Source organism: Temnothorax nylanderi, unplaced genomic scaffold (genome assembly GCF_030848795.1).
Source record: "Temnothorax nylanderi isolate EJ_2023f unplaced genomic scaffold, tnyl_v1.0 TNYL_tig0046_pilon, whole genome shotgun sequence".
Taxonomy (NCBI): domain Eukaryota; kingdom Metazoa; phylum Arthropoda; class Insecta; order Hymenoptera; family Formicidae; genus Temnothorax; species Temnothorax nylanderi.
In genome coordinates, this window is record NW_027249108.1 from 536,455 (window position 1) to 555,803 (window position 19,349).

The following is a 19,349-nucleotide window of genomic DNA, read 5'->3' on the forward strand; positions in this document are numbered from 1 at the left end:
TTTGCTTTGTTTTGTAATGTATCTCTCGCTGTGAACGAAGAACGGCGCCACAATCGCATGGAGCGTGACGAGTACCATCTGACGTTTGATTTACCGGAGACACGCTCGGAAACGTTGAATTTCAAACCGGATTGCCCCGAATTGTCAATCGTCAAACAATGTAAAGGTGACATATACGATATTGTCAAACATATCGCAGATCAGTTTCGAGATGGAGGAACTGCTAGGTATCGTCTGAGAAAAGGAAGAGTATCTCCGCTCTGAGCACCGAATCAGAGTGCAATTTTGACATTTCGGCTGTCACATGTACTTACGCACAAAATAAATTTTTCCCGTGCGAATGCACGCTAGTGACGGACGCGGCCGCAATTAGGGAGAGGTTTCTGACAACCGGCTGCGCGAGGCTGGACGCGAAACTCGGGGGCGGCATACCCTGCAGGGGTGTCACGCAGATTTACGGCGCCGCCGGCACCGGGAAGACACAGCTGGCTCTACAGTTGTGCCTCACCGTCCAACTGCCGATAACCGCGGGCGGCCTCGGAGCTGGTAACGTTCGAAAAGTCTGGGGGAAAAAATGCATGCCGATATCACGCCAAGCAGTCTGAGAACAAATAAAAGATTTTCCCGGCGACGCGACATTATATCTTCAAGTTCTTGATATAAATATTATCTTTACATATTTTAAAATACTTTTGATGTATTTAGAAAAAGAATTGAGATAATTTGATAAATATTATTGAAGTGGATAATAGAGCTCTATGTTATACTTTCAATCCTTTCTCTCTTGACTATCTGGAATCCTCTTCAAATATTTATGCTATTATGAAATGTTTATGGTGGAATCACTGACGTTAACAGGTGCTATATATATTTGCACGGAGACTGCTTTTCCCTCAAAACGGTTGCAGCAGTTGCTGGAGAACTCGGAGATAGCTAAAACTCATCCTGTGAATGGAGATGTGATATTTGTGAGCCACGTAGCCACCATTGTAATTAAAATATATTATCTGTAATTGAGGGTAACGCAATATATAGATTATACCGTTAATCGTATGTCAATTCGCTAATGTTGAAGGAAGAACTGGTAGTTTGCCTGCAACGTAGAGTTCCAACGCTGATGAATGCTCGTAAAATAGGGTTGTTAATCATCGATTCGATAGCTGCCCCTTACAGAGTAGAGGACTGGAAGGAGCAGCAACAAAGCAAAACTAAGAGGCTCATCGGAAGACAATTACATGAACTTTGTAAAAACGATGACCTGTGCGTGATCTGCATTAACCAGGTAAACGCAATTTCAAGCATATTGTTGTATCGCATTGCTGATACATCTATCTTCCAGGTTTCCGCAGTTATAGGGGGGCACAGACTCATTTCTGAAGACGCGAGTGAGCAGCCAGCTTTAGGACTCACATGGTCGAGTATGATAACCACCTCTATATATTTCTACCGAAAAATCTTGCGATACGCTTGCGTAATGCTGGCCTCGCACTTGCCGAGGATCACTTTCCAATTCGAGGTGAACGAATCTGGCGTCAGGGCGACTGAATAAATCTGCGCTACCACAAAATGAAAACGTCTCAATTTTATTCCATAAGTTTGTATATATCGCGAAATATATTCTCGTCCAAGATTTTTGTCACATTTGTCGCTTTGTAATCGGACAATATAGAGGCATCAAACGGATCCGCCGTTCTCACATCTACATTTTCAATATCACAGTTCAGTACTAACCTTGAAAGTAAATGTAATGTTAATAAGACAATTATATACATCTCAAACAGCAATACTCTAAGTTAATTGTACCTAAGAGAATGAAGGTAGGTTCTGTGAGGTTCTATATCTTTGCCTTCGCTGTACGTATAATCTCCTATGACTGTGTGACCGATATGATGGCAATGTACCCTCAACTGGTGTCGTCTACCTGTGCCAGGCGCCAGCAAGATTTTAGTGGCGGGCTTGCCTTTCCAAAACCCATGTTCCAATACTACCAGCGTCGTGTAAGATCTGCGTGGCTTGTCGCAAAAGATACTGTCGTTCGTACACATTTTGTGATTGCCAGTCTTCTCTCGAACGTCAGCACCTAGGTCGAGGAAGATATCAAGGTAAGGCTTTGCCAAATCGGTTGTTACTGCAATGTCGCGCTATCGCAATTCCTAACCAATTGGTTTGTCGATTACGATGTAATGTTCATGTATGTGACCATGTACCAGTGCTAAGTAGAACTTTTGCACCTTGTGATTTTCGAAGGCGGACGACGCCGCTCTGGCCGCCCTTTTATTTAAAGCTATGCACATGACGCCGCTCGTGGGATAATCCAACCGGTGAACAAAATGAAACTCGTGGCACAGCCGTGGATTAACCAGGTCTGGCAGCATCTCTCGCAGTTCCGTCTGAAGAGTATTCTGAAAACGGTAAAATGCCTGATTTACGGATACACGTTAATCGCCCACCTGAAACGAGGATGCTCTCACCTTTCTGTCGGGATTATTACTATTTATGTACATGTCGTAGGGCTTGTCGACTATCAAAAAGTTTTCACTGCGATGCATGATCTTGACAGACCTATGCTTCTCGTACCAATCGCTCACTAGTCTCTTGATGTATGAATGTATCAAGCGAATTATCGTGTACGTGAGATTGCAGACAATCAGCGTGCACGTGTGTAAGAATCTGTTGATATTTACTTTAATCATTATAGAGCAAGATATTTATCTCGATTGCGGACGGTGTTTCCTGCGCTGCGGCCATTTTCAGCTGTTACGTGCACACGCACACATACTGCAACAGAGGAACGTCCTATACACATGCACACACATTAAAAGAACACGCGCACACACACATACATACCTGTACATACAGACAATGTGCATTTACAAATAAATTTTATACATTTGTATTGTAAATTTATTTTTATTTTACGCTAATCTGTTAGTTTTAATGAAGGAATGAATAATTTTTTTTTTCACAAGTAATTTCTTACGATTTTCTCATAATTTATATTTGTGCGTGTGTGTTGCGGAAGCACGTTTACATATATATGGATGTAACCGATTCCTTATTTCTTCAAATCGTCGGACATTCTCTTTACGGTTTCACCATAATTTCTATTCTTGTTCTAATCTCTAACGCATAGAATAAATATGCGAAACACGTAAAAATATATGTACATACATATATGTATAATAAGTAGTGTCGTTATCGATGGACTCATCTTTCATTTATTTATTCACTGTAACATATAGTCTTAATCATGTTGCAAATATAGAGTAACAGAACAGGGCACGACAGAAACTTAATTTTGCAAAATAAGATTTACCTAACAGAACGGAAAAAATACAAAACTTGATAAAATAAAACGTCGGTTATGCGTATGAAGTGCATGTAGCTCTTTTCCATAGACACATGTATTTTACAGTTCCACTATGGTGGCAAGATTGGACGTACTGCTTTGGTTTAGCGGTAGCTAATAGGACTACTTGGGATAAAATGATGGAACTGTATCAGCGAACATCTGATAAGAAACTTTGGAAAACATTGAATTGTGCTGAAAATCCTGATATCATTATCAACTATTTGAATGTTATAGCATCAAATACTAAATTATTTAGCAATCTGGAGCATGCATTTATCTTCAATTTCATTCTTCAAAACCATGCACGCAACGATTTGGTCCTTGACTACATATTAACAAAGTTTGATAATATAAAACCAAGGTAGTACATTTCTTTTTACAAGTATAAATTCTATTTTTAAATAAATTTATCTTATATGTACATTAATTAATTTTTAAATAAATGTATCTTATACACAAATATGTTATTTTGTTCTTACAGATTATTTCCTACCAGTCTAACGATAAAAAATATCATTTCGAATGTTTTTTCTAACGAACAAATATCCAAGGTAGATTTTATAATACTAGATATAATACTAGATTCATACTTATTGATTTTCTATTGATAATCCTTTAACTGTAGCGCGCTTAAAATGAAACGTTCATCGTGCGTGAAATTATAGATTAATACAACTTTACATAATTAAATTAATATTTATAATTAATTCTGTTCATATTTTTGGGTTATATATTTATATCCTATAAAGCTATGTTAAAACTGAGTAATATTAGCGCATGGTTTAAAACATAAACTGAATTTTTATAAGGTAATAATTAATTCTTAAGAATATTACCTTATTATGAATTTATATGTATATATATATATGCCTTTTTTAATTAATAATGGATAATTAATAATGGATTTTCGAGAACGTTTATATATACATATATATATCTTCTGTAAATAGACAATTTCTTACGACACATATATACTTCCGCAGCTAAGGGATTAAATATATTTATATGCATACCATGTATTGTTATTGTCTATATTAAATAAGAAATTATATTTTAAGGAATGGTTGCATAAAAATAAATTACTACATATTAATGATAAACATCCTTCCTAATCTGTTTCAGGTGAAAAGATTCGCAGAAACTTATTTCAGTCAAGATCCAAACGCTTTGTCAAGCATTATAAAACTGATAGAAAATCGTAAAAATAATCTTAAAGAGTCCGTAGATATTTTTACAAAGCGATTTGGAAGAAATCAAACTTAAGTGACCAATTGATCTGATCAATCAAAAATATCAAATGTGATACAAGACATACAATTACTTATAGAATTTTTCAAACAATATTATTTTTATTTATTACTAGCTGGTTACCCGGGCTTCGCCCCGGAGATCATATGTAATAAGACACGCAAGTAGTCTCTCTCTCTCTCTCTCTTTTATTTATTATTACTTTTTTGTAAATAATTTTTTATTAATTTTTAATTATTTCTAATACTTTTAATTTTTTTATAATATTTAGTATTTTATAAATAGTTTGGAAGCTATTGATAAAATCATTTATGAAATTTTACTGTTTTATAATTAACAAATAATTTATATATAGTATTAGGTTTGATGTTGTTTGATATTTTTCGTAAAATATCTTTTATAAACGTACTAACATTGATTTATTACTCAGTATAGGATATTATGCGAATGAATTGTTTCAACTGAATATTAATATAATATTTTGTAGATATTATATGATAGTATCATTTTCTAATAGCGATACCTACATATATGTTAATAATAATAATTATAATCAATTATAATCGTTGTTTGACTTTAAATAGAAAACGCGAAATAATGACGTCGCATTGTACTAAACATTGTAAAAAACTTTGCTTAAACAGTACTAATTACTGTATAGAATAAACGTTTCTGTTAACTTTTTATAATTTAATATTATTCATAACCCTCACTTTCATCATCTTACACATTGCATATTTCCGTCTACTTTATATATTTTTATTTCGTCTACTATACATATTATATATATTTATTAGTTTTTCGAAATATAAAGAGGTATGGATATTTTGTAATATTTATACTAAAAAGCAACTTGACACGTTATGTTTTATAATCACAAATATAATTTATTTATCAGATTTACATTTATTTCTCTCTATATACTTTACATTTATTTATTATAGTTAGCTAAAACTATTTTTATAATACAAATCTAAATTAATATATTAGTTAAAATATAGCGAAATAATCTTTCAGATCAAGCATATTTCGTTTGTATTAATAATTTCAGTTATCAACACAATTTCAAATTCTTATGATATATCTATATATATATGGAGGGATAAAAATCACAATGGTGTAAGTCAAATTTTTAAAAATATTTTTTTCTGTGCATAGATGCAATTTATATATTGTATAGATTGCATCTATGCACGCAAGAAAAAATTTATAAAAATTTGACTTACACCACTGTGGTCTTTACCCCTCCATGTATATATATATATATATATATATATATATATATATATATATAACGTATAATTTATTGCCATCTGTGATTAGTAGTAAATTATGCATGTGCTTTATAATTTTTACTCTATATACTGTGTTTCTTTAAATATTTTTATAACTTTGTAGCTGATATATCAAATTTATTATAAAATTGACAATTATATAGTACAATTATAATATATACCTTAGACTAAATTCAATTTCTCTTATTAGCTTTGTGAATTTCTGAAATAAAATGGCTATAATTTATACAATATAAATATATTTTTTCAAAAAATGTATTAAAACTGTTTTAATTATAAGCTTAATTCTCAATAAGCTTTTTATTTCCAATCGTTTATAACTCAGGAACTATATGCACCTCGATGTTATCGAGAAGGAAAAATTCAACATTTGGTAAAAGACATCTACTATATGGACATGATCTTACAGAATTTAATGATAAATATATTATTCATGTATTATCTGACTCAAAGAAGTGCAACTGACGAAAACGACTTCTTAAAATTAACATATAAACAAACACATATTATTTATGATCTATGATCTTCCTGTAGACATCTTTGTCCACAAATATTCAAAAAAATGTGTAACGGTACGAGTCGAACAGTTGCGTGAGGCACTGTGTATTTACATGACATATATGTATCTATCAAAACATCGAAGATTGACATTGGGAGCAATCCAGCAAGCGACACAAGTGTTGCTTGGTTCGTTACTCATTGCAAAAAAGAAAAATAGGACAACGTTAGTGTCGACTTGTGTCGTTTGCTGGAGAGCTCCCATATTTTAGTCAGTATTCGATGTTCTTTCGAGATGGTCGGATGGGTCGAACGGCAGTTACGCTGAACTATCCTTCATATTAACGGCTTTCGTGGCGATAGCGCATAATTAATTGCTGCAAAGAACTGTAGCTTAATCAGCATACAAGTGTAATACACAAGGTAAGTCATTAAGAGCAATAATAATTGATTAGGTATTATATTTCGTTGAAGATACAAAGAAATATATAAAACGTAATTTAAATAATTTCAACAAACAATACACGATGAAATTTAACTTTATTTCCTCGACATTACTTATACTCGCATAGATTGCAGTAAATTTTCATTTTAAATAATGTATTTTTTTAATCAGTCGACATATTTTGTTTCTTATCGTTGCTGCATAATGAAAACTGGAAAGCGAAAAATTTAATATAAATTTCGAAACGATCTTGATACACATACACAGTAAAAAATCGTGCGTCCAAATGTTAAAATTTTCTTGTGTTACCAAGATTTGACTATTATTTCAATGTAAAATTAACATACAACAGCTATGTTATTATTTTCGTAACATTTTCATGTGTTATATTTATGTCAACGTGATAACTAACACTTTATGTATGTCATTTAGAAATTGAATATTATTTTGAGTTCTTTTAACATAATTATTTCAAAAAATCAACACGTCTTAAAGTTATTTTAACATAAACAAAAGTTAAAGTAAATCTTCAAATAATCGTAAACTTTGACATATAAAATAATCAAATTTACTAAAATATGTGTTAATATAACTCAAAATAAAATGTATAATATACATTTCGTAAGAGTTACATTAAATCAGACGGAGCAAAATGTTATATCGACATTTTGTACAAGTTATTTTTACATTATACTTAAAGTTAAAAGAACACATATAAATGTAAAATATAGTGTCAATAAATTAACATTTCTAATTTGTCAACAAGTAACACACGATGAATGAGTTATTTTAACATAAAATTTAGAGTGGACTTTCTGGGACATTTGAAAAATGTTACAATTAACATTTTATTTTTTACTGTGTAACGTTCCGAACATAGAAAAAAATGTTAAACAAAAGACGAGATTATTATTGTTATTGACAAATAAATAGAATTAACGGTCATGCGATAAAAAATGTTAATTACTTTCGTTCTTTGAAATAATTTACATTATTTCCTATATTTTTTCCTTCAAGTATATTCAAGGCACAGAAGTGATAAGCGAAAGGAATTCAACACTGCTATAACCGACAACTAAATAATTCAAATTCTACATATTATAACAATATTTACGTTTTTTACTTCCAATGAAATATTCTATATAGTCAAATCAAAAATATACACACGTCGCGTTAGATGCGTAAAATCCTTCTCGAAAACTGAATAAAATAATTTTCTCTTAATTCTAAGAAAATATAATAATAACAGAATAAATTAATGGCGAGCACATCAAGATATACATCCAATATTCTATAAAAAAAATATTTATAATTTTCCTCGAAGTAGGTCGTACATATAATCGCCTTGATAAAAGTTTGAATTGTGTTTTTCCTTTTCTTTTCTCCTCTGTTCCTTCGATTTTTGTATAAAAATTAATATTAAATTTCAATAACTTGTACCGCATTGTATTATTATTTGTTTTCTTTTTAACGAAAAGTTACAGAAACCTAAGACGAGTATTGACATGGAATTCCCAAAATTGTTATTACATATCGGTTTAATATTGGCCACAGTCACGGACTTTTGTATCGCTTATGATATAAAACATCAGCATCGTTTATCCACCAACTCATTTCCATTTGATTATAACATTAGTCTGATTATTCCGGATCTCGAAAAAAGCAATACTTTTCACGGTAAAACCAGAGTCACTGTCAACATTGTTCGCGAATCGTTTTACATAACCTTACACTCGCAAGGATTAGAAATAAATGAAACGGCGACAACGTTGACGAACGACACAATAACATATAAACCGAAGGAACATACTTATGACAAAAAAACGAATATATTATTGCTACATTTCGGAAAGAAATTGTATCGCGGTTCTTACACCCTGAACATGAAGTTTGCTGGTAATTTCTCTCAGATGGGTTTTGGCAGTGGTGGTTTTATAAAAATTCCGTACACAGACGAGGAAGGAGACAAAAAATATAACAGGACGTAAGCAAATATTAAAAACATACTTTGTAACGTACGTACGTAAATGCTATTGTTGTTACCTTATTTATTTGTTACTTTTATTTATTACCTTTTTTTATTTACTACTTTTATCGTTATCGACTTACAACATATATAAAGCACGGCGAAACACAGTTTAGTATGTGTATCCATTTTATTATTAAAACCGTTTTCTAGTATGTATAAGGTATATTTACAATAAAGTATATTTGCAAAAAGTGCATGTAATGTTTAAAAGAATATTTACTTTGGCTTAAAATGAAACGACATAGCAGAGTACAACATTTCTGTTTCTACTCTCAACAAAATAATAATTACATATAATATATAAACAATAACTAGTGTTCCTTAACGTCTCGTGTCCTACTAGCTATGAGTGGTAAGTTTGTACCATGAGTGGTATTTTCGTCTTTATTTAAAAAATTGTTTAAAATCACAGGTTGGCCGCAACACACTTCATGCCGAATAAAGCCAGACGAATGTTTCCATGTTGGGACGAGCCAGCGAAAAGTGCTTACTTCATGATCTCCGTGATGCATCATCAGAAATACATGGTATTTTCAAATTGGCCGATCCGAGAGCAGTACAACGTAGAAAATGACATGAAATGGACACACTTTGACCGCACTTATCAAGTGCCCACTTATCTTGTGGGAATTGTGATTGTATCAGCTTTTGTTCCCGTTAATAACAACACGGACCAGTCCATTAATGTGTGGTGCAGATCGTCTTTGAAATCGTCAGCAAGATTTGTGCAAAGTATTGCTGAACAGGTCACGCCGCTCTTGGAGGAGTATACCGATACCAGAACCAAAAGGATACCGAAAATAGATCACATCATGATACCATATTATTCCATGGCCTCCATGGGAGATTGGGGAATCATCATTTACGAGTAATGTTCATAACTAAAGAGATTTACTAATATGTACATGAATAAAAGAAATTAATATGAAGCTATTAGAACTGACGAATAACTTCTAGCATTCAAAATTTGATAATTAAAAACGATAAAAAACACATGTGTATTTTATGGATATTTAAATTTCATTTACATATTTTTATTCTTAGGCTGTTTTAAAACAAATTAACGTATTAATTGATGTGAATGTCATCCTTTCTTTCAATGATATATATATAAACACATTAGACTGCATGCTAACGATGAAAAAAAACTAGGGATAATCACATTTTGAATATTATGTTATGTTATGTCTTTTAGAGAATCAAAAGTTGTCTACAATGATAGCAAGGCTCCCACATTTCAGAAAAGGAATGTAGCGTCGTTAGTAGCACATGAAATTGCATATCAGTGGTTCAGCACTTTCATCACCCCATCTTGGTGGACTGACATGTGGTTAAGTGTGGGATTTGCTGTGTTTTTCCAGGAGTATTTCCTCGACAAGGTTGTTTAATATTACTAATGCAATGAATTGCTCATTAAATAGAAAAGTTGGAAATACACTTCATTTTCTAAAATCAAAATAACATCCATTAAATATTTCTATATTCTTATAAAATGTATCAGGACAAAGCTAAATAACTAATGGCAATTCTTTAATTTAGAATTATAAAAAAGATTGTAACACTGTTCTTCCCGCGAATAACTAGAACGAAACATTTAATACTAATTTCTATTAAAATTCGAGAATATTATGTTCTCATCAGCACTTGTCTCCTCCCAAGCTCATATTAAAGATTTACTATTTTTAATCTCTTATGTTTCAACATTATTTTCATATTTAGCGATACAATGATTATTATTGTAATAGTTTTATTAGAATTTAAACGTATTTTATTTTTCGCATCCATAACAATAAATATTAAAAAAAAAATTTAACATCTAGAATTTTTATATCTTGATTTTATCTTTGTATTCAGTAATGTCCATTATCTTAAAAAATTATTAAAGTATGATCTTCTCAAAAGAATTTATATACGTGAAACGGTTAACATTTGACATAAATAAATTACGGTAAAAATTAAAATAGTGAAGTTATTAAAAGTGGCGGACAGGTAGGTTTGTATCCCTATAAATGCGAACTTTTCTTCGAATTTTTATATTCAGCCATATCAAAGGATTGTTTTCTGTTATAGATATTTGAAAACTGGCGGTCATGGGATTTTTTCGTTACTGAAATCATGCACTATTCTCTCCATATAGATAATGGCTCATTGGATTCTGTTACATTGAACCTTCACGATAACGTTCCCTTGGTTAACCAAATCTTTGTTCATCAAGTTTATGAAAAAGGTAAAATTATGTAAATATAATGAAACTATCGTTCATGATTAGCTTAATGTAGATAGCACGAAGACAGAGGTGGAACAGAAAGTGAATAGACAACAAATTCTCGTTTTGCGCAATACGTTCACATATGTCTTAATTTTATGTATAAAAGTATATAAAATATACTTTATATGTATTATTAATCAGTATTTTATGCTGTGTATCGTAGCTCCAGCTATATTGCGCATGTTACATCATACAGTGGGCGACGAGGTATTTCGAAAGGGTATCACCAAGTATTTTGCTACAAAGTAAGTATGTATGTACAATGTAGTCTATTATAGTTATCACATATAGCAACATTAAATATCATAAGTATAATGTTTCTTGCGTTTACGTTGGAAAATATAGTATGCCATATCAGATATATAAACTTATGCATTCAATATCCGATGCTATTCGATTAGAAGAGACCATACCCAGGTAGCACATATTAGTTTCATATACGTTTTTTGAACGTATACATAGTTTCATAACCGTAAAGAACCATTAAGAAACGTTTGAACAAAAATGTTTTTGAAACCATGATTTAAGAAACGTATTTTTTACGTTTCTACAGTTAACAAAAATACCTATTTGTTAAATTTTTCTTTTCAAAATTATAATTTGCTTTATCTATATATATAATAGCTTTAATAGCCTTTTTTGTAACATTTAAATTTATATTGCACTAATTATTGCACAAAATAATTAGTGCAATATACCATGCACATATATCCACTTATTTACTTAAATTAATTTTGTCCTACCGGTCTTAGGCCCGTATTCATAGTCGGATCTTATTTCAAGACTGTCTTAAGTAATGTCTTAAGATGCTAATACGGCTCTGTTACTACGTTTAAGACGGTCTTAAATATAAGATCCGACTATGAATACCGGCCTTAATCTATTTGTCATCGGACAAATCTGAGCTTAGAAAACTTCCAACAGTTGCAAAATAAACATTCTGCTGAACGTGGCCATTGAAAGAACATTTATACGTGTGTTCCGTTTTGAAGAACTTCCTGAACTGGTGCACATCAGTAATGCAATTAAGTTAGAGTGAGACAAATATATTTTGTTTCACTTTAACTTATTGCACGAATGTGCACCAGTTCAAGAATTTCTTTGAAAAAGAATAGACGTCATAGATGGTATATGCATAAAGCTTCTAGAACATTCTCACGCATGTCTCAAAGACGTTATAAACACGTTCAAAAGACGTGAAAAGTAGGAATTTTAAATGTCTTTATCTAAAATGTCTTTATCATTAAAACAAAACGTTTCTATAATAGTTCTTTAAACGATGTTTTATCGGAAAAGAAACGTTCCAGCGAACGTTTTTCGAATGGACATTTTTACTCATAAGAAACGTTTCTAGAAATCGGTTATAAAACGTTTCGGAAAAACGCTTATAAAACATTTCTGAAACGTGTATGTGCTACCTGGGTACTTTATTCCTTAATTATAATTTGACTAAGCTAGTTTTCAGTTATATTTTTAGTTTCCACATGTGTAATTAATTAAATTGTACATTAATACTCACGTTTGATTATGTAATAGTAAATTTAAATACATACGACGTATGTGCTATAGCTAATAACAATATCATTTTTCTTTAGGCAATATATAGCGGTCACTCCCGATGATTTCTGGAGCGTCATACAAAGTGCTAAAGACGAAGCTTCTTACGTCCCTTATATGCGAGATCAAAAATTCAGAATAAAAGAAGTGATGGATACGTGGATAGTCCAAAATCGTTATCCTGTGCTGAATGTAACGATGAATTACAAAACTGGTGATGTAGCAATAACACAAAAATGTTTCCACGCAACTGAAAATATCAATAATAAATGGTGGATACCCATATCCTACACTGACCAGAGCTTTCCGGATTTTTCCAATACTATGCCCAATAATTGGTTAAAACCAGACGAAACTCTTAGAGTGCAAATTAATACAAGTGGTTGGATTATCGTCAATCTACAACAAACTGGTATAAATCAATAAATTTTACGCTCTTTTATATCTATCTTATTTGCTTTATCAACACAAAAGTTTTACAATATATTCAAGTTCTTATTATATTTTTTTATTAAAAAGAAGCTTCAAAATTTATATGATTATAATATTCTTCGATACATTGGTGAATTACATTGATAATTCATTGGTGAAGTACATTGGTAATGTACATTTTTTTTGTAACAATTGTAAGGTGCAAATTACATAAAATTTGTTTATTACAATAATCAAAATGTCAGTATTTGAAAATATACCTTGATAATTTTAAACAAGAAGATCTAATAATAAATTTAATGGATAATTCGACAGCATACTGTCGTGTCTATTACGATACCGCAATTTACGAAAGAATCATACCTTACATGAGCTCTCAACAATACACGAAAATACACGTTCTCAATCGTGCTCAAATTATCGATGATGCATATGCCTTTTCGCTCGAAGATCAACTAGATAGCTACATATTCATAGATCTTATAACTTACTACAAACGAGAGAGAGATTATGTGGCATGGCGTCCAATGTTCCGAATATTAACACAGTTATCGAATTACTTTTCACTGCCAGAGAGTGAAGGTTTCAAGGTATGTAATAACAGATTTTATAAAGATGAAAAAAATATTTGGCTCTTTAATTTGGCCAGTTCTGCATTTAGAGATTCACCGCTTTGTCATAAAGTCTGTCGCGGTCGGTTTTATAATCGCACAATCGTATATATATATATATAGGAAACGTTTTAATTAACATTAATACGAATGGACGTTAGGGAAACTTAGGCGCAAGCTCACCAATAATCCTTGTGAATTCTAGTGAATGTTTTAACAATTAAGGCACTAACAAAATATATATATACATACATACATTGTATATATGAATCACGTCACTTCGCATATAGCAACAAACCAATATAAAATTCAATATTATCTCATGATTTCTAGTCATACATGGTAGAAATCTTTGATGGGGTTCTTCAAGATGTGGGATACGAAGAAAATCCTGATGATGACGATATCACAAAGATGCTAAGGCTAGATGCCACGAAATGGGCATGTACCGTCGGTCACGCGGAATGCAAGAAAAGGGCCGCCGTTAAATTAAGCGAACATTTCGCGGATCCTGTTACTCACAAGTAACTCTTTTTATGATCATGATTATCTCATAATTTATATTTGTGCGTGTGTGTTGCGTATGCGCGCGCACGTATGCATATGGATGTAATCGATTCCTTGTATTTCTTCGAGTCGTCGAAATCAGACAGTCTCTTTATTGTTTTTTCTTAATTTTTATTCTTGTTTTAATACATAAAATAAATATGCGAAAGAAGTAAAAATATATGTATATAATAACAAGAGACGTTGTGGATGGATTCATCTTTCATTTATTTATTCATTCACTGTGTTCACACGTAGTCTTATGGTCACGTGGCAAATATAGAGTGACAGAACAGCGCACGACAGACACTTAATTTTGCAAAATAAGATTTATCTAACAGAACGGAAAAAAATACAAAACTTGATAAAATAAAACGTCGGCTATGCGTATGAAGTGCATGTACATCTGTTCCATAGACAAATATGTATTTTAGAGTTCCACAATGGTGGCAAGATTGGACGTACTGCTTTGGTTTGACGGTAGCTAATAGGACTACTTGGGATAAAATGATGGAACTATATCAGCGAACATCTGATAAGAAACTTTGGAAAACATTGAATTGTGCTGAAAATCCTGATAACATTATCAACTATTTGAATATTACAGCATCGAATACTACATTATTTAACCATGAGGAACATGCATTGATCTTCAATTTAATTCTTGAAAACCATGCACGCAACGATTTGGTCCTTGACTACATATTAGCAAATTTTAATAATATAAAACCCAGGTGATACATTTCTCTTTACAAATATACATTCTATTCTTTTTAAATAAATTTATCTTATACATTAATTATACAAATGTATTATTTTGTTCTTACAGATTTCTTCCTGCAACACCAACGATAAGTAATATCATTCAGAATGTTTATTCTAACGAACAATTGTCCAAGGTAGATTTTATGATTCTAGATTCATACTTATATTTTTCTACTGATAATCCTTTAACCGTAGCGCGCTTAAAATCAAACGTTGGTCGTGTTTGGAATTATAGATTAATGCAACTTTACATAATTAAATTAATATTTATAATTTATTTTGTTCATATTTTTGGGCTATATATTTGTATCTTATAAAGCTGTGTTTGAAATTGAGTAATACTAGCGCGTGGTTTAAAACTAAATTTTTATAATATAGTAATTAATTCTAAGAATATTACTGTGTTGTGAATTGATAATTGAGTACTGAATATTAATATACATGTACATATATGTATATGTGTATATGCCTTCTTTAATTAATAATAGATTTTCGTGGATGTTAATGTATATATTTTCTGCAAATAGAACACAATTTTTTACGACATATATATATATATATATATGTAGGTCCGGAAGTATGTTCCGGGACTTTTATTGTTTATATCTGTATATTCCGGGACATTTGGCAGTTTCCAGGACTGTCCTGGAAAAAATTCATGTCCTACGGCAATTTTCGGGACAGTTTTTTGAATCTGATTACATATATATGCGTATATTCCAGGACTGTACATTTCAAAAAACGTAAACAGTCCCGGAACATACCTCTGGACCTACATATATATATATATATATATATATATATATATATACTTCCACAGTTAAGGGATTAAATGTATTTATATGCATATCATGTATTGTTATTGTCTATGTTAAATAAAAAATTATATTCTAAGGAATGGCTGCATAAAAATTAATTTATACTACATATTAATGATAAACATCCTTAACATTCTAATCTGTTTCAGGTGAAAAGATTCGCAGAAACTTATTTTCATTCTAATCGAAACTCTGTGTCAAACATTGTAAATCTGATAGAAAAGCGTAAAAGTGATGTTAAAGAGTTGTCAGATATTTTTGCCAAGCGATATGGAAAAAGTCAAACTTTAATTGATCAATTAAGAAACTCAAATGATGATTATGATGAAGACGATGTCATAATACTTTAATTGATCAATTAAAAATATCAAATGTGATGCAAGACCTATAATTATCTGCATAATTTTTCAAACAATATCATTTTTATTTATTATTATTTTTTTGTAAATAATTTTTTATTAATTTTTAATTATTTCTAATACTTTTAATTTTTTAATAATATTTAGTATTTTATTAATAGTCTGGAAGCTATTGATAAAATCATCTATGAAATTTTACTGTTGTGTAATTAACAAATAATTTATATAGTATTATAGATTTGATGTTGTTTAATATCCTTCGTAAAATATTTTTTATAAAAGCTCTAAACGTACTTTGGTTTATTACATTTGATATAGAGCTCATGCGAATAAATTTTTTAAATTAAATATATAATGCTTTGTAGACATTATGTAATAGTATTTTTGCTAATAGAATACTTGAATTTCAATATAAGTTTTTATTATAATCGTTGATAGACTTTGAACAAAAGACATGAAGTAATGGCGTCGCCTTGTAATAAGAAGCTTTATCTCTAAAGAGTGGTTATTACTATCTATAAAATAAAAATTGTATTTCTGTTGAATCTTCAAAATTTAATATTGTTTTTTTATTATCTTATACATTGCATATATTTTCGTCTATATTAAATAAATTAATTTTTCGGAATATGATGTATCATGTATGAATATTTTGTATCACTTTTTCAGTCACAATATTGAAAGATATTATGTATTTCTATCGTTGTTAAAAAACTTGACGAGGTATAATATATCATGAACACAGATTCTATATACGTATCGGATTCTTATTATTTTTCCCTGTGTATGCTTAACATTTATTTATTATGGTTAACTAAAACTATTTTTATATTGTGAGTATAAATTAATACATATTCTGTTAACGTTGAAATATCGGAATAATCTGTTTCAAATCAAGCGCAAGAAATATGTTTACTTTTAAATAAAATTTTATATTATTTTTATGTATTATTATTATTTCTAAAAGTCTTTGAACAATTTTTAATTTTTTATGTTATTTCTAAATATTTTTGTAACATTTCGTATGTATTAATAATTCCAACTATTAGTACAATTTCGAATTCTTGTGATATATATGACACACAACTTGCTGTCATCTGATTGGTAGTAAAGTATGCGTGTGCTTTATAATTTTTACACTACTGTGTCTCTTTAAATATTTTTATAACTTTGAAGCGAAATATACTGAATTTAATATAAAATTGACAATTAATATAATACAATTATAAACCCAATTATAAACAATTTATATAGTACAATTATATACCTTAGACTAAATTCAATTTCTCTTATTAATTTTATGTAAATTTCTGGAATCAAATAGCTATAATTTATGGGACACCTTTTTTCAAAAAATGTATTAAAGTTGTTTTAATTATATAAACTTAACTTTTAATAAGAGCTCCTTATTTCCAGTCGTTTATAACTCCAAGAACTCTATGCATCTCGATGTTTGTTATTGAGAAGGAAAAATTCAAAATTTTGTAAAAGACATCTTTTTTTTTTGTTTTTGTTTTTTTTTGTTTCTCGTAGGAAGAGGGGAAATACCTCGCGTATTTCACCGGGGGCCGGCCACCCGGGATATCTGGGGCTTGCACCCACTAAAACCCCTCTCCCAAAACACCTCACAATGGACTACAGTTACGGCACACGGAACACACGGGGCAATCTTCACGTGCCACAACAGTCCTCACGCAAGAGACATCTTCTATATTGACATGGTCTTACTGCAGTATTTAATGATAAAATATCCTCACTGATTGACTGACTCATCAACGTCCGGCCCAAACCCCTAAACCTAGAAACAAATTGACATTGGGGGAGTATATTTTTTCTATGACTTAAGGTAGTTCGATGATGAAGGGCCGAAGTCAAAACAATGTTTATGATTTTTTTATCAAATCATTTATATGATTATAAAAAAATAGGATAATGCATCGCAAAGCTTCGTAACGACGTAAAAAGACCATTAGTAAGTCATTTTTACGTTGTAGAATAATATTTTGCCTGAAATAGATTAAAATGAAGTGTGTGTTAACGCGTCGCTTGACTAGTTTTCAACTTGTGCCAACTCTTGAGTGCTCTACTTCGGAGATTATTTCGATTGAATTATAGCGTTATTATGGCGATTTACTGAAGTACAGTAATTTCGCCACAAGGTGCATGTAATTTTTTACATAAACAATTTTCCTCATGCACGAGATGAGGGCAGCGACTTGGCAACGCCGCACAGTTTGTGCGGTTGGTACACTTGTTTGTCTTTGCGCTCACTCACACCTAACCTTACGCCGACGATCCCAGCGTGCGGCGTTGCCACGTCGAGTTGTGAAAGTCAGCGCTTGAGCACCGGAAGACAAACTTTAATTATTCATTAAAAAAAAACTATACGGTGGATCGTGTTCAACTTCAACCATAGGCTTCCTCACAGTGTCCTCTTTCCGTTGATATATATTGTTCGGACATTTTTGGCAAAAGATTTTTCGCAAACTCGTGTTATTTATAGGAAAATACCTCTTTTCCTATTAAACCAATGTTAAAATCACCTAATTTTGAAATTAAATATCTTGAGAACGGGACGGTGAATTATCTTTTTTCTGGGCTTAATCGATTCAGGAGAGTTCCTTCTTTCGATATAAAAAATAAAACCTATCACTTTTGGCAAAAGTCGTTCATCATCGAACTACCTTAAGCACCCACTAATAAGCGATTTTTAGAAATTCGACCTCTGTAAGGGAGTGAAAAGGGGTAAAATGTGTGTTAATTACCGTAGCGAAGCACGGTATCAAGCTAATGTATTATACAGGTATTATCTGACTGATTCAAAAAAGTGCAACTGACAAAAACGACTTCTCAATATTATAAACAAACACATATTTGTGATCTATGATCTTCCTGTAGATATCTTGTTCACAAATATTCAAAAAAATGTGTAACACTGGTACGAGTCGAACAGTTCCGTATGTAACAGGCACTGTATTTACATGACATATCTATCAAAACATCAGAGATTTGACATTGTAACCAGTATTCGGTGTTCTTTCGAGATGGTAGGACGGGTCGAACGGCAGTTACGCTGAACTATCCTTCATATTAACGGCTTTCGTGGCGCATACCTAATTAATTGC

At 31.2% G+C, this 19,349-nt stretch overlaps 3 protein-coding genes and 1 long non-coding RNA gene across 6 annotated transcripts; 3 read left to right on the forward strand and 1 right to left on the reverse strand.

The window, feature by feature from the left end:
* Positions 1-70: 70 nt before the first annotated feature.
* Positions 71-1,784, forward strand: LOC139772061 (DNA repair protein XRCC3). The gene is made up of 5 exons (XM_071705395.1): positions 71-227; positions 352-546; positions 859-989; positions 1,076-1,282; positions 1,340-1,784. The coding sequence occupies exons 1-5, from the start codon at positions 212-214 to the stop codon at positions 1,547-1,549; spliced, it is 759 nt and encodes a 252-aa protein (XP_071561496.1). The 5' UTR covers positions 71-211; the 3' UTR covers positions 1,550-1,784.
* Positions 1,568-2,748, reverse strand: LOC139772060 (RNA pseudouridylate synthase domain-containing protein 1). The gene is made up of 4 exons (XM_071705394.1): positions 2,472-2,748; positions 2,159-2,402; positions 1,804-2,080; positions 1,568-1,731 (listed from the first exon to the last, which is right to left on the reverse strand). Exons 1-4 carry the CDS (start codon positions 2,691-2,693, stop codon positions 1,584-1,586), a joined length of 891 nt encoding a protein of 296 aa, XP_071561495.1. The 5' UTR covers positions 2,694-2,748; the 3' UTR covers positions 1,568-1,583.
* LOC139772066 (uncharacterized) lies at positions 2,742-4,781 on the forward strand. Its single transcript, XR_011718051.1, has 3 exons — positions 2,742-3,713; positions 3,834-3,903; positions 4,475-4,781. It is a non-coding gene; the product is annotated as an uncharacterized lncRNA (long non-coding RNA).
* Positions 4,782-6,534: 1,753 nt separating this feature from the next.
* Positions 6,535-16,980, forward strand: LOC139772053 (aminopeptidase N-like). Of its 3 annotated transcripts, none has more exons than XM_071705378.1 (12): positions 6,535-6,816; positions 8,749-8,822; positions 9,280-9,735; positions 10,063-10,246; positions 10,938-11,094; positions 11,300-11,381; positions 12,732-13,105; positions 13,441-13,715; positions 14,070-14,260; positions 14,717-15,016; positions 15,112-15,181; positions 16,015-16,980. In XM_071705378.1, the coding sequence occupies exons 2-12, from the start codon at positions 8,749-8,751 to the stop codon at positions 16,213-16,215; spliced, it is 2,364 nt and encodes a 787-aa protein (XP_071561479.1). In that variant the 5' UTR covers positions 6,535-6,816; the 3' UTR covers positions 16,216-16,980. The 3 variants fall into 3 exon arrangements, with proteins under 3 accessions (XP_071561479.1, XP_071561478.1, XP_071561480.1); XM_071705377.1 differs by having other exon boundaries at positions 6,536-6,816; positions 8,317-8,822; XM_071705379.1 differs by lacking the exon at positions 8,749-8,822 and having other exon boundaries at positions 6,536-6,816.
* The last annotated feature ends 2,369 nt before the right edge of the window (positions 16,981-19,349 follow it).